The sequence below is a fragment of the Ophidiomyces ophidiicola genome (assembly GCF_022830035.1).
Source record: "Ophidiomyces ophidiicola strain CBS 122913 chromosome Unknown scaffold_15, whole genome shotgun sequence".
Classification (NCBI taxonomy): Eukaryota; Fungi; Ascomycota; class Eurotiomycetes; order Onygenales; family Onygenaceae; genus Ophidiomyces; species Ophidiomyces ophidiicola.
The window spans coordinates 1-13,533 of NW_026054655.1; the positions used below are offsets into that span (position 1 = coordinate 1).

Sequence of the window (13,533 nt, forward strand, 5' to 3'; positions counted from 1 at the left end):
TGCCAAGACCAGGAGCCTACACAGCGCGCAGGCTGGTTACTAAGCTCCAGGGCGCGTAATGCCAAGACCAGGAGCCTACACAGCGCGCAGGCTGGTTACTAAGCTCCAGGGCGCGTAATGCCAAGACTTTTTAAATGCACTAGACTATATTTGGCTTAGTATGATAACTTGCCCCGCTAAAGTTAGACGGCACCTTGGCATAACTTACATAGTAACGCAGGTTATAACACACACTAATTTACCCCCGTATAACCACTAGTTATGCGTGGAACTCCGTAGCGTTTATATTTTTGAAATCACCATACTCTTTGACCCCTGTCGCGTTGTGATTGGCTGGTTGGCTGGCTAGCTATTTAACTAACTGGGCGCGGAAAGACGACTACGGCCGGCCATACAGAATATTTCTTATTTCCGTAAACAAACCATTCCGCTCACAACGCGGCCCTCTGCCTACCGTTGTCTTTGGTACAAACTAGACGCTGGTACTTCTCCATTCGTTTGATTATACATCGTGCCAGCCATTATGTTCTCCGGCCTCAGCCAATCCTCGGCCGCGGGCTCTCTTTTTTCGACAGCTCCAGCTCAGCCAGCAAAACGAGGATTTTTAGACAGCCCAGTAGTGACACCAGCAAACCGACCATCTCCCTTTGCAACGGCTCCGGCTTCTTCTACGGTTGGGACAGGCTTTGCTTCCCAGCCCGTTGGCTCCAGCATCTATTCCAACACCAACCCGGCCACGGGGACCAACACTGCACCCACCGCTCCTCAATCGCAGTTTGGGGGATCTATTTTCTCACAGCCACTTGCGCAAAATACACAGGCTCAAGCTCACCAACAACCTACTGCAGCACTAGGGCAGTCAGTTCTCTCTACTCAGCCTACCCAGTCTACGCAACCGGCATACTTCAGCAGCTTACTTGAGCGGGGGAAGAAACGACCCTATTCGTCGACGGCCAAACCCGCGCCAGTGGAACTACCAAATCTGCAATTGGGTCTAGATGACATTCGAAGAACGGCTCGCGGGCTGGGAAGCAATGAAACGCCCACACATCCCGGTGCTAGTGCGAAAGCGTCAGTGAAACCGATGGCTGTTCACATATCCGGGCAATAAACTAACTTGATTTCTTCCACACTGTAGGCACTACTCCCTTACGGCATCAGGGATAACCCCGGGAAAGGTTCTCCATGATTTACGGACATTGGATACACAAGCCCCAGCTTCGGGTGCGGTGAAGGACGAGGAACCGTTCGATCCGGATAATCAAAAGTTCTTACGGCGGCTACAACAGCGCGGACGAGATGCCATGGTGGCTGAGAGCTTCGCGCGTGTAAGGCGAGATTTCGACCAGTTCCTAGAAGAAAAGGTCAATCTTAACTGGGATGAGCAACGACAGAGGATTTTTGAGCACTTTGGCTTGAGCCCAAAGAGTGAAGCTGGTAGCAGTGGTACCACGATGCGCCAAGGTGGAGCGTTTGGTGCATCGAAACCCTCTAAGTTTGGAAGAGATTTGGGCCAGCGACAGATGTCGAGCACGAAACGTAGCGTTTTTGGTCGTTCTGGTCTTTCTAAGTCTGTAATTGGGTCTACTATCGCCAGTACGGAAACTGCTCCGATATTTTCACCCTTAGGATCCACCACTCAGCCCGCAGACACCCGTTTCCTGCGGGAAAAAATGGGCCACTTCGCAACGAAAGTCCAGCAATTTAACAAAGCAAGGATGCAAGATAAAGCATTTCCAATTCTTCATGAATTTTCCAACATCGAGAAGCTTGCGATTTCTGATGTATGTTCATTTGGTGTTTTTTACTGAGTCTATATTGATCATGTTAACACTCCTACCTAGGTCCCCCGTCAACTTTTTGAGGCATACCAAGCGCTTATAAGCATCACTAATGAAGCGCCAAACGTGGTGAATTTTTCGGAGCCAGGAGTTATAAGAGAACGCCAGTTTTCCGCTGATTATTTGGATGAGAGTGCTAATTCTAATGAGTCCGTTCGAATGAGAAAGGCGATTGTTGAGGGTTCAAGGAAACACTTGGAGCGCGCTTTCTATACTGAGATAGAAAATGCGGTTGCAAAAAATCCTAGAGAAGCCCAACTTGGTGGGGTTCCATCAATCGCCAACAAAATTCGAGCTTATATTCGTATTAAGGCCGCAAGGAAGGATCTTGCATCGGATGGGATAGAACTGCAGATGGTTGACCAGGACTATTGCTGGGTACTCATATTCTACTTACTCCGATGCGGTTTCGTTTCGGAGGCCGCTGAGTACGTGAGTATGGATCAAGGATTCCGTTCAATGGACTATAAATTTGTCACTTATATGACAACCTATGCGCAACAACGGCGACTTCCCAGAGATTTACAACAGAAGCTCAATGGTGAATATCAGCAGCGTCTTCGGAATGCGCCAGAAAACACTGTTGATCCGTACCGAATGGCATGTTATAAGATTATTGGCCGATGCGATCTAAGCCAGAGACGACTTGAAGGCATGACCCAAGGGGTGGAAGATTGGATGTGGCTCCAGTTTACTTTGGCTCGGGAAGATAGCCGCGCTGAAGAAGTGGCTGGTGATGTTTTCGGACTGCACGAAATCCAGGCTGATATCGCTGAAATTGGACAGCGAATATTCGTTAAAACCCAGGACACCCCCGGTGGATATGGAACTTTCTTTCTCTTGCAAATCCTAGGCGGTATGTTTGAACAGGCGGTCTCGTATATTGGAAGCTTCGCGCCGATCGATGCCGTCCATTTTGGAATAGCTTTGGACTATTACGGTCTACTACGCGTGTCGGACTTCTACACCTCTGGCGAAGAATTATGTGAGTTGTCTCTATTACTCTCTGTTATGAAACCAGTCTGGCTAACACTATTCTAGTATCGTTTACCACAAAACAGCTTCCGCAGGTCAACTTTGCATTGCTTATTACTCAATATACCAGAGAGTTTCGGACAGGAAATGTTGAAGCTGCTGTAGATTACTTTACATTAATTTGTCTCAATGCAGATCTTCCCGGGGAATTGGGAAAGTCGCAGGCATCCGTGTGTCATGAAGCTCTGCGAGAGTTTATTCTTGAAACTCGCGACTTTGCCAAACTACTTGGAGATATAAAGTCTGACGGCACTCGAATCCGGGGCGCAATTGAACAGCGTTTAAAATTAATCAAGATTGACGACCAGGAAGGATTCCTCCGAACAATTACGATACAGGCTGCTGCTGTTGCTGACGACAAGGGTTTTACTGCAGATGCAGTTCTTCTGTACCACTTGGCAGAAGATTATGACAACGTCATTTCAATCCTCAACCGGGCGCTTTCAGATGCCGTTGCTGTAAGCCTGGGAAGCGCGTCGCTGCAATTGCACCAGGCGAAGCCTCTTGCTGAAGACCAGACACAATATGGGGAAGCCGGCAGCAGTTTTAGCCTGATGTCCGTCGAAGATCCCGTGGCCCTTGCCAAGAATATGATTAGACTCTACGAGTCAAATGCCATGTATTACCAGAAAATCCATCAAGCGACTCGCCAGTCTTGCGGGATCCTTCTGCGCATGATGGAGGCCAAGGACAAAGTTGAGGCTGGCGAGTGGACTCAGGCACTTGATGTAAGATTCTTTTTCCACCCCTCGCGAACTCTCCTGGAAAACTAACCCCTTGTACAGGATATCAATCTTCTTAACATACTGCCTTTAAATGCGCGTGGTTCTGTGACACAGATTCGTGGCGCTGCCCAATTATTCTCATCGTTACCTCCGGTCATCTCTCGCAACGGGGGGCATATCATTATGTGGAGCATCACATGTATCAGCCGAGAGCGGGAGAGACTGCAACAGGGCTTGTACGACAATGATATGCGACGAAGCCTAATGGATAGGATGTTGATCATGGCGAAGGATTTGATGGTGTTTGCGGGCATGATTAAGTACAAATTGCCGCCTGGTGTTTATGAAGCGCTAGCAAAAGCTGCGGGCGATATGTCGGTCTTGTGATAATGTTTAATTTAGCTGTGACTTGATTTTTACGATTCCCTTCATGACTTCTAATTAAACATGACCTTCCTATACAAATGCCCAGACTGTCTCCCCGAATATCCGAGGCGGTCATTGTTCAACGCGCGTTGTAGCTTCTAAGCAACAGGCTCGTCGCAAATTGTGCCGGGTTAGCACGCGTTGATTCGTGCAATCAGCATTAGTCAGCGGAATACGCCTTACTTAATGATGAGTCAGCACTCTAGGCCAAGTTAGGCGTGCGCACAATAATCGGGCTTGCTGAGCATCCCAATTCTCTCTTTCGTGCCGACTGTAAAGGCCCTTTCATAGAGATTGGACATGGCCTGAGCTAAATACGCGCCTACTGACTTTGCAGCTGGGACCTCTCACGCATATTGTGCCTGTGCCGTCACCTCAGAGCGCCTTTTGTTCCAAGTAAGGCTGAGGGGTCTGGAACACGCCCTCCCTCAGGATGCACACTGAGGTACCTCGCCGCCTAGACCAGGACCCGGATCCCGCGCTGACAATGGCTGATGGCGACTTCGAAATGGAGAGCGCCTCCCCGGTTGGCGATGACGCTCCTGAGCTGGAGGATTCCCAATTACAAAACGACATACAGGCCCAACTGGCCGCGGAAACGCAGGATGGCGCGGTTTCACAGACTTCAAACTCCACACCTGGTGAAGGCCCGCCGCCAGCGACCGTAGTTATCGTCGAAGACACGGATACTCAAAGCGCGGACCCATACAAGATCCCCTCGAACATCGCGCGGATACGCCAGGAGCTATTCGAATTGCGCCAGCCGATTGAACTGAGCTTGGAGGAATATAACTCATACTGGCCGTTTATCGATAACGTGTGGGTCAAGCAGAGATCAAGCACAACTCGGGATAAGACTGTTTCGGATTACTATTGCTGCCGACAGCGACGGCAGCCATGGCGGCGCAATGATGACAAGATCCCCGTACAGGCTGAAGGGAAACGAAGGCATAGAGCTTCGCGAGGAGGTCCTACCTGTGGCTTTCAGATTAAAGTTGTTAAAAGTGCTGGAGCGTTCCCCTCTGTTATGATATATCGTCAGAATAACTGCACTGCAACACATGCACATGACCTGGACCACATGGATAAAGTCAAAAGGAATTCTGGGCTATTATCCTTCATAAAGCAAGAGGCAGAAAAGGCATACATTCCTGCTTCGATATTAGCGAAATTCCGCGAAAGTCCGGACGTCCTGGCTGCCGTAGGTGGTACATTTCTGACTGGGGTCGATGTCCGCAATATTTGCGCTAAATGGAGAACAGCAAACCCTCACGCAGAGCTTAAAACACATCAGGGCTATGTTTTCCAAAATGGCATTGGAGTTTATCAAGTTGGAACTCGCGCATCAGCCCAAGGAGGACCCCAAGCCACCTCTCAGCCTAAGCTTACGCTAACGTCTCACGCACCAGATGCTCTTATGTTTCCCACATTTTCTCTAAATTTCTTGGAACCCTATCTCCCAGGCCGAGAGGAATACCGTAAATTTCCTCATGTCACGCTTACTTATGCGCAGTCCATGGATGGCAAAATTTCTTTAGCACCAGGTATCCAGACAGCACTATCCGGACCAGAATCGAAAATACTAACCCACTACCTTCGATCACGGCATGATGCGATCCTGATCGGGGTCGGAACTGCCGTTGCGGATAACCCGGGGCTAAATTGCCGCTTGGAGGGCGCTGGTGGATACGGAGGCCTGGGCAAGATGTGGCAGCCTAGGCCAGTGATTGTAGATCCGAAAGGTCGATGGCCAATTGACCCGGAGTGCAGAATGTTGAAAAGTGTTGCCGCTGGGAAAGCAAAGGCTCCATGGGTTGTTGTTTCCCCTGGAGCTAATATACCTGCAGAGCAGATTCTATTGTTAAAGAAGCATGGCGGCGACTTTCTACGGATTGCAGAATTTAATCCAGCATGGCGTTTACGATGGTCCACGATATTCGGAGCTTTAGCGGCCGAAGGTATTAGCAGTGTTATGATTGAAGGCGGTGGAGTGGTATTGAGTGAGCTGCTCAACCCAGAATACGAGGATTTTATTGACTCGATTGTTGTAACCATTGCACCGTCGTTCTTGGGCCGAGGAGGCGTCAGTGTCACACCGGATTCCAAAAAGGACGAATATGGGAAGCCGAAAGTTTCACTTGCGCCGAGAAACGTTACGTGGAACGCACTGGGGCAAGACATGATTATGTGTAGCAAGGTTCGAGTTCCTCCAACCACTTTGCCTCCCTCAATCCTACCTGGAATAGAAGCAGTAGCTCTTGGATACCCTGAGTGACCAAAATGATGATAATGCTACCTACGCTCCTAAAATTTCGATGAAATATTCGGGGTGCTATATAGCGTTAGCAGATTTCGCTAGTACAAGCACAGACTGCATTACTAGACTCACCTTGCAATGGCCCAGGAAAGCTGCAGACCTTACCCATGACGAAGAATGACGCAGTTCATTCCTTGAGGCCAAAACTAAATTAGACGGAATAAACCGTGGCATTTACAAGCTGGGCCCTGCATTGACTGCTGCTCCGGGAATTAAATTTCAGATATGATCATACCAAATTCTCGAGGCTCTCTGGATAATTTGACTTGCCTTCCAAAAAATGGGATATCGCTCTGTGCATCAAGTAGCCAATTCATGGAGAATCTGCTGCGGCTTGGCTTATAGCACGATGCTCTGTTAGTCTGTGACTTAATTGAATGGTAAACCCACCTAACCCCAGCTTAACTTTCTCTCGCCGCCTGCTGTACGGTCTCATTTGTTTGCCGATTTAAAAATTCCAGTCAAGCCATCTTTTCTGTAACGACCCCACGCTGGGTCGTTTTTATTAAAAGATAAATCGGAAACTTTAGGCAAGCCTGCTGGAGGTCCTATCATTCTGTACCTAGTGGTTGATTTTATTTGGTACAGCTACGAAATATCTCGTGGAGAGAACCTCAGAAAATCCCATGCAGCGATTTATACGTTATATTCTGCCCCAGTTTTCTATCTCTTTTCCAGGTTTTGGTACTTAGAGTTGTGCGGGGAAGCCTTGTAATGCTGAGATGCACATCCGCTGTCTGCCTAGACATGGAGAATTTGAGGTAGAAACAAGATGTCAACAGTCAATCGGAGGCGAGGGGTCGGCTCTTTGCAAAACCTTCATCCAGGGGCTATAGTGTCCAGATACCCGCCCAAGCTGGATAGATATTGTACAGAATACAGGGTAAGCGGAAAATCTGGTGGATCCCAGTTACTTTTACTCCATATCTACAAACTATTTGGGATATTTACTTCACATATCATTCAGATGAGGGCCGTATATCTAAACGAGTCAACTTAGGGACTATAGAAAAGCTCAATAGGCAACATTACATGCGTAAATTTTTGAAATGAGCTTATCCTATTCGAGGACTTGAATGCAGTACATACTTCGGCTTTTCAATCCTCAGACTCCCACAGTTGCTACCTTCACGCCGCTCTGAATGGCACTTTTTCCTGTGGTAAGAACACCGTTTATTAGCTAGAGAAATACACTTAGAAAACCTATATCTGTATGTATTCGCACGTATCAAATCCAGAAGAACAACCAAAAAAACAAGAAAGCGGAACTGAGCTGCGTTGTCAGTTGGAGATTTGGATCCGGAGCCGGTGGTAATTGTGGCCTGATATTGCACGGACAAAGAGCACAGCAACACACGCCAGCCACCTGAAACTGGATGAAGCCGTCCAGCAGCTTGTAGAATAAATACGGCTCAGAATCCAAGCGCACGACTGCTGCTTGTGTTGCTCAGGGCGAAAAGGCGTTGAGACAAGGCGACGGAGCACAACACAAAAGGGGCCTTCGACGAGGCAAGTTCCACAGGATCTTCATGTAGACTAAACAATACCAAAGAAGGCGATTCATCTGAATAATACGTATTGACCAGGCAATTGTTGATTGTTCACAATCGCGAGGTCGTGTTTGTGCCGTCAAGGGGGGGGGGGGGGGGCAGCAAAATATTTTAAGGCAAACAAGCTCCCTTTCTTTCCTGTTTTTTCTCACTCCAAATCCCTCGAAGAAATCAAAATCCTCCAATACTCCTTTTGATATCTCCCGTCAACGAGGCCCGTTCACTTTCATATTCTGGTTGAAGCTCCAATTTTCTATTCTTAAACAAACTACACCTTTTTCCCCCTCCTCAGCCTTGATTCCTCCTCTCGAATCGCCTTTGTTTACTATGGCTCCTCGGGCCGCCGCGTCAACTCGCGCAACGCGCAGCAAGACTGCGACCTCTACCGCTACAGAAAAGCCCACTGCGCCCAAAAAGACTGCTGATACTGCGACTGCGACCAAGAAAGAGGCCCCGGCCGCACCCAAAACCAAGCCCACAAAAGCCAAAACCGTTACGAAAACGACCGTTAAAAAGACCGCGCCCAAGGAGAAAATTGACGAAGCGCCTGTTTCCAAGAAGCGCAAGGCCGTCTCCGAAGATGCACCCGAACCCAAGACGAAGAAAAGTCGTGTCGCAGCTGCAGAGAGAAAAATCGCACAGCCAAAAAAGGCTCGCTCCACTACTCCCAAAGCCCCGAGGCCTAAAGCGGTTATCAACGAAGCCCCTACTAAGAAATTGAACATCTACGTATGTGGTGAAGGCGGTTCTGGTGAACTCGGACTCGGTACTGCGAAAAATGCAGTGGATGTCAAAAGACCTCGTCTCAATGCGCTTTTGTCTGCGGATACTGTTGGTGTGGTCCAGATTGCCGCTGGTGGGATGCACTGTGTTGCGCTCACCCACGATAATAAGATTCTTACTTGGGGAGTTAATGATCAAGGTGCTTTGGGCCGTGAAACTGTTTGGGAAGGAAAATTAAAAGATATCGACGCTGGCAGTGATGGCGATGATTCCGATAGCGATGCCGATAGCGGTTTGAATCCCAAGGAGGCTACTCCCACTGCCATTCCTTCAAATTCTTTCCCACATGGCACTGTTTTCGTTGAGGTTGCTGCTGGCGACAGTTCCTCTTTTGCTCTCACTAATGATGGATCCGTTTATGGATGGGGTACCTTCCGAGTACGTTCTGTTTTTCTCCCTTGTTCTGAGAAACGCATTTGTTTGCTAATTCTTTTGTATAGGGTAATGAAGGCATTCTTGGCTTTGATGCTACTACTACTATTCAGAAGACCCCTGTTATCATTCCAGCTCTTAAAAAAATTAAACATCTTGCTTGTGGTGACAACCATGCTCTTGCACTTGATGTCAAGGGCGCTGTTTTTGCCTGGGGCTCCGGCCAGCAGAACCAACTTGGTCGCCGCATCGTCGAACGCACGAAACTCAACGGTCTTCATCCCCGTGAATTCGGATTACCAAAGAACATTACTGATATAGGCTGTGGCGCTTTCCACTCCTTCGCAATCCACAAATCCGGCAAAGTTTACACCTGGGGCCTAAACAGCTACGGTCAAACCGCCATTCCTCAAGGTGCAGGATCCGACGAAGCGGTTGTTCTACGTCCTGAAGTTGTCAAAACATTGACTGGAAAAAATGTCACTCAGATTTGCGGCGGATCTCATCACTCCCTTGCCGTCACTAGCACAGGCGAATGCCTTGTCTGGGGCCGTGTCGATGGCTTTCAGTCCGGCTTAGATCTCAAATCTCTTCCCGAAGATGCTGTCGTTCGTGATGACCGAGGCAAGGCCCGCATTCTTTCTGTTCCTACCGCAGTCCCAAACCTCGCCGCCGAATTTGTCGCCGCTGGTAGTGATCATTCGCTCTGTATTGACCGCGAAGGCCGTGCTTGGTCTTGGGGCTTCTCCGTAAACTACCAGACCGGCCAGGGTACCGACGATGATATTGAGATTGCTACAGTAATTGATAACACTGCCGTCAGAGGCAAGCAAATGAGCTGGGCTGGTGCTGGTGGACAGTATTCTATTCTTGCTGGCGTCGTTGCTATGGCTAATGGTGTTGCCGCCGAAGCTGCTACTAATGGCGTCGCGGCTGTTGCAGTCAACGGAACTGCATAAGTGACGAATTGGTTCCATGATTTTGTCTATTGGTATTGGTCTAATTTGTTGGTTTTCATCTCGATATGTTTTCTGATTTGACCTTTTTCTCTTTTTTTTGTTTTTCTTCCAAGGCTTAGAGATCGCATTTCCTGCTTTTTAACATTATTATTCCCCTTTGCAATCGGTCATATCTTATCAATTTTACTCCGTTTACGTGCTAAATGATTCCATAGCCTTAAAAATGTTTGCTCTTTTTTTCTTCTTTTCATCTTTGGCATTTTTGATTCTTCGTACTTTACAGTCGACTCTCCATTCCTCTGCGTCTCATGCCGAGGGTTTCAATATTTTTCGGTTTATTTGTGATTCTGATTCCGTCCTCTATTAAATTTAACCGAGTAAAATTCTGATTTTATCACGTCGATTTTAAACTATGTCCATCACAATCCAAATTCGTTCATAATGTCGAGTTCGTCATCGAAATCCTCTACCACAGGACCGATCCCTTTGTCTCCGGGGACAATTCTTGATATACCCTCAGCTTCAGCGAGAAGAGCGTCTAAATCATCCTCTTCATCTACTATCTGTTCAATAGGCCCTATCGACTTTAGCTGGTTTATTTGGGGTTTATTTGTGGTAGCTTCTAGTAGTGGATTTTGAATAGAAGAAAGGTTTCCTTCTACAGGGACAGAAAGTCTATCGTCACTCTCTTGATCTTGCTGTATTTGCGTGCTATTCCCAAATATAGAAAATGCGAGGGTAGAATCTTCAGGAACAGGAGAATTTCCACGGCTTTCGAACAGGTTATTTGTTTGATTTGTGTCCGGCCCCCCCACAAATAGTGGAGGTGTAGGTGCTTTCGTTGGGTTTGGCTGGTTGTCAACGCTGATGTCTACTGGAGCTTGGTCTCTCGACGTGGTATTGGACGTATGTAAGGGACTCCTCCCGGGCTTGCCTTCTTCAATCCATTCTTTTCGCATCACTTGCATGCGTTTCGAATGGCCAAGTTTTTCAATAATATCGAGTCCATCCGCGAATTTTGAGCGGGGATAAAGATCATCAAGCCACAGCTGATAAAAATTAAGCAGATGAGCCACATCGGAGAACTATTTAGAGTGTAGGTAATCAGATTGGTGCGGTCCAAAGAGTAAACAATATGGGCTTTGAGCGCACCTCATGTCGTTTGCCGTGGAATTTCAGTTTTGTTTTCGCGGATTTTCGGAGTTTAGGAATACCTGCCTGTGAAAGCAAGCTATACGTTGCGGTGTCAGCTCTATGTCCACGAATTTACGAGCACGGCTTGCCCGTCAATGCCACAAACCGAGTCTCATCAAGCTTCGCGGGTGGTACTCTTCTCTTTGTAACTTTAATCTCCTCATCAATCCCTAAATTATCGTTTTTGCCGTCTGTGACTGCCCTAGATTGTTTGGATGCATCTTGAGTATTTCGGTCTTCTTCTGGATCTCGTAGTAAATGTTCAATCCCCGCATCATAGTCAAAGAGGTCATCGATCGCTGAGTTGCCTGCCATTGTGCAAAATGTAAAAAGAGGCCTTTTGGAATTCTTAACTAAATTGATTACTCGATGCTGGGGATTATCCGTTGTATACGGAGTAGGTCTTTCGTTTTGTTCTTGCCAAATAGGTGGTTAACTAACTAGTTACTCCATAACGGAGTCCAAACTTCGTTGACGCGACGCGTTGAGAGCTTTAGCAGCAGAAAACATGATTGGCTTAATAAAATCCTATCTGGAACAAATAGAAATCTCGTAATGCCCACCAATCATAATCAAGCTATTGGAGTAAGCATTCTAAAATGGACATGGTCACGTGAATATTCTTTTGGAAACTTTATTTCACCTTGAACAGTAAGAACGTCAACAGTTGGTTGATCGCGAACCATTTGGCGCACCCAACAGCAAGTCACCTATACGGAATCGATTTGAACATGGCAGCTGACCATGGGAGGCCCCTTGTGCCCCCAAAACAACTCCAAACCGACTATCCGGTGTGTATTTCTTTATGTCCCTGTTAGAATCATTTTGCCGAGTACTAAATTGTTACCTCTGTAGTTGATAGACTCTGATCCGTATGTTTGATCTTGGCCTGTCCCGAGCGACTTCTGATGGAATTTCTTCTATAGTCATGTCAAACGAGTGTTTGGCTATGCAAGGCTGTCTGATTGGGCCCTGGGTGGTGTCACCGCCATCATGGGACCTCTAACGTTTGCTATTATGGAGCGAGTACAACCAGCGTATGCCGGCAAAGTCAATTTTGCCAGATGTATGCGCTTGGCAGGAGGAATAGGGTTGGCAGCTGGTGCTATCACGGTGTTCCAGCGATCTTGCAGTAAGAGCCAAAGCATACCTGAGTCAAGGAGGCCTCAAGTTAATCCACGCTTCATTGGCCTTAGATCGATTTTATGGGTTTACAGAGAACAAAAGAGAAGAAGAAATGGACATGAGGGAAATGGTTGATAAGGCGAAGAAAGGGGAGCCCCTGTACGGAGAATCCACCTTGTCTCCTTACATGCAAGGCGTTGCTGCTAGGAATTCGCGGTACTCTGGTTTGTTTATTCATGTTATTCCCTGGTTCAACCTTGTCAACCATAACCAGGTACGTTGATAATTCATTATTATGCTCGGAATATACACTAATCACCCTTTGCACAGCATGGTGTTGACACTGCAAAATACTTCCGCCAGGCAGAGCGTGAGTTAGAAGCAGAGCGTTTACAAAGAGAAAATCTAAATCTTTGAAACGCAAATGTTCAAAACCCTAACATTACGCATCTGCTTCCCAACAGGCTGGGGCTGTCTGTGTAATTGTACATACATACCTTTTGGCAACTTGCAAATTTATAGCTTCTTTCGTGGAAGTCGAAGGACAAGTTCCGGGGCCAGCTCCATTAAGGAGGATCAAGGTGTCCGTAAAATGGGTGCCAATGGTACTGGTCCAATGGTATCATCATCAAGCTTCCGCTTCAGTTCGCGATTCGCTTTCGGTCTTGGGTTCGGGGCTGCAATGCATTAGCAACAGACTAGAAGGAACAAGAATTACTGAACCTTTTTCATTTTCTTGGATATAAAACCGGCGTAATAGCATTATTGCTTCGTCACGAAATAGCCCACCACGCACTTCATACGGCAAATCTAATCCTGGACTTGAGGGACACCCTACAAATTAGAGATATTACAAAATATACACTAGGCGGATACACTAACTCCGAGTGTAGATTCAGTACCCCTCCCGTCCCGCCAAATCGATCATTTATGCAGCCAAAATAGACACGGCGAATCAGGTTCTGCCTTAGAAGCGAAGCACACATAATGCAGGGCTCAACTGTCACGTAGAGATCCGTATTGCGAAATACAGAGCGTGGATATGACTTTAGCGCTTCTTCTATGGCCAGGAATTCGGCATGTTTGGTTCCCTTAGCCGAAAATTAATGTACGCTCAGAAAGCAGCGAGTGAACGCCTACATTCAAGGATCGGTTGGTATCGTTCATTCCATGGCCAATGATTTGCCCTTCATATACCAGTACACA

The 13,533-nt window shown here is 47.4% G+C and overlaps 5 protein-coding genes across 5 annotated transcripts; 4 read left to right on the top strand and 1 right to left on the bottom strand.

The window, feature by feature from the left end:
* Positions 1-523: 523 nt before the first annotated feature.
* Positions 524-3,988, top strand: NIC96 (nuclear pore complex subunit; the record flags this gene model as incomplete). Its single annotated transcript, XM_049253007.1, has 5 exons — positions 524-1,071; positions 1,139-1,784; positions 1,845-2,826; positions 2,883-3,604; positions 3,662-3,988. The coding sequence occupies 5 exons, from the start codon at positions 524-526 to the stop codon at positions 3,986-3,988; spliced, it is 3,225 nt and encodes a 1,074-aa protein (XP_049107870.1).
* Positions 3,989-4,460: 472 nt separating this feature from the next.
* Positions 4,461-6,302, top strand: LOZ57_003961 (uncharacterized protein; the record flags this gene model as incomplete). The annotated part of the gene is made up of 1 exon (XM_049253008.1): positions 4,461-6,302. One exon carries the CDS (start codon positions 4,461-4,463, stop codon positions 6,300-6,302), a length of 1,842 nt encoding a protein of 613 aa, XP_049107871.1.
* Positions 6,303-8,221: 1,919 nt separating this feature from the next.
* LOZ57_003962 (uncharacterized protein) lies at positions 8,222-10,008 on the top strand (the record flags this gene model as incomplete). The annotated part of the gene is made up of 2 exons (XM_049253009.1): positions 8,222-9,055; positions 9,118-10,008. 2 exons carry the CDS (start codon positions 8,222-8,224, stop codon positions 10,006-10,008), a joined length of 1,725 nt encoding a protein of 574 aa, XP_049107872.1.
* Positions 10,009-10,427: 419 nt separating this feature from the next.
* Positions 10,428-11,517, bottom strand: CSM3 (chromosome segregation in meiosis- protein; the record flags this gene model as incomplete). The annotated part of the gene is made up of 3 exons (XM_049253010.1): positions 10,428-11,093; positions 11,161-11,239; positions 11,309-11,517. 3 exons carry the CDS (start codon positions 11,515-11,517, stop codon positions 10,428-10,430), a joined length of 954 nt encoding a protein of 317 aa, XP_049107873.1.
* Positions 11,518-12,195: 678 nt separating this feature from the next.
* On the top strand, positions 12,196-12,744 carry LOZ57_003964 (uncharacterized protein; the record flags this gene model as incomplete). Its single annotated transcript, XM_049253011.1, has 3 exons — positions 12,196-12,293; positions 12,325-12,601; positions 12,658-12,744. 3 exons carry the CDS (start codon positions 12,196-12,198, stop codon positions 12,742-12,744), a joined length of 462 nt encoding a protein of 153 aa, XP_049107874.1.
* Between the last annotated feature and the right edge of the window lie 789 nt (positions 12,745-13,533).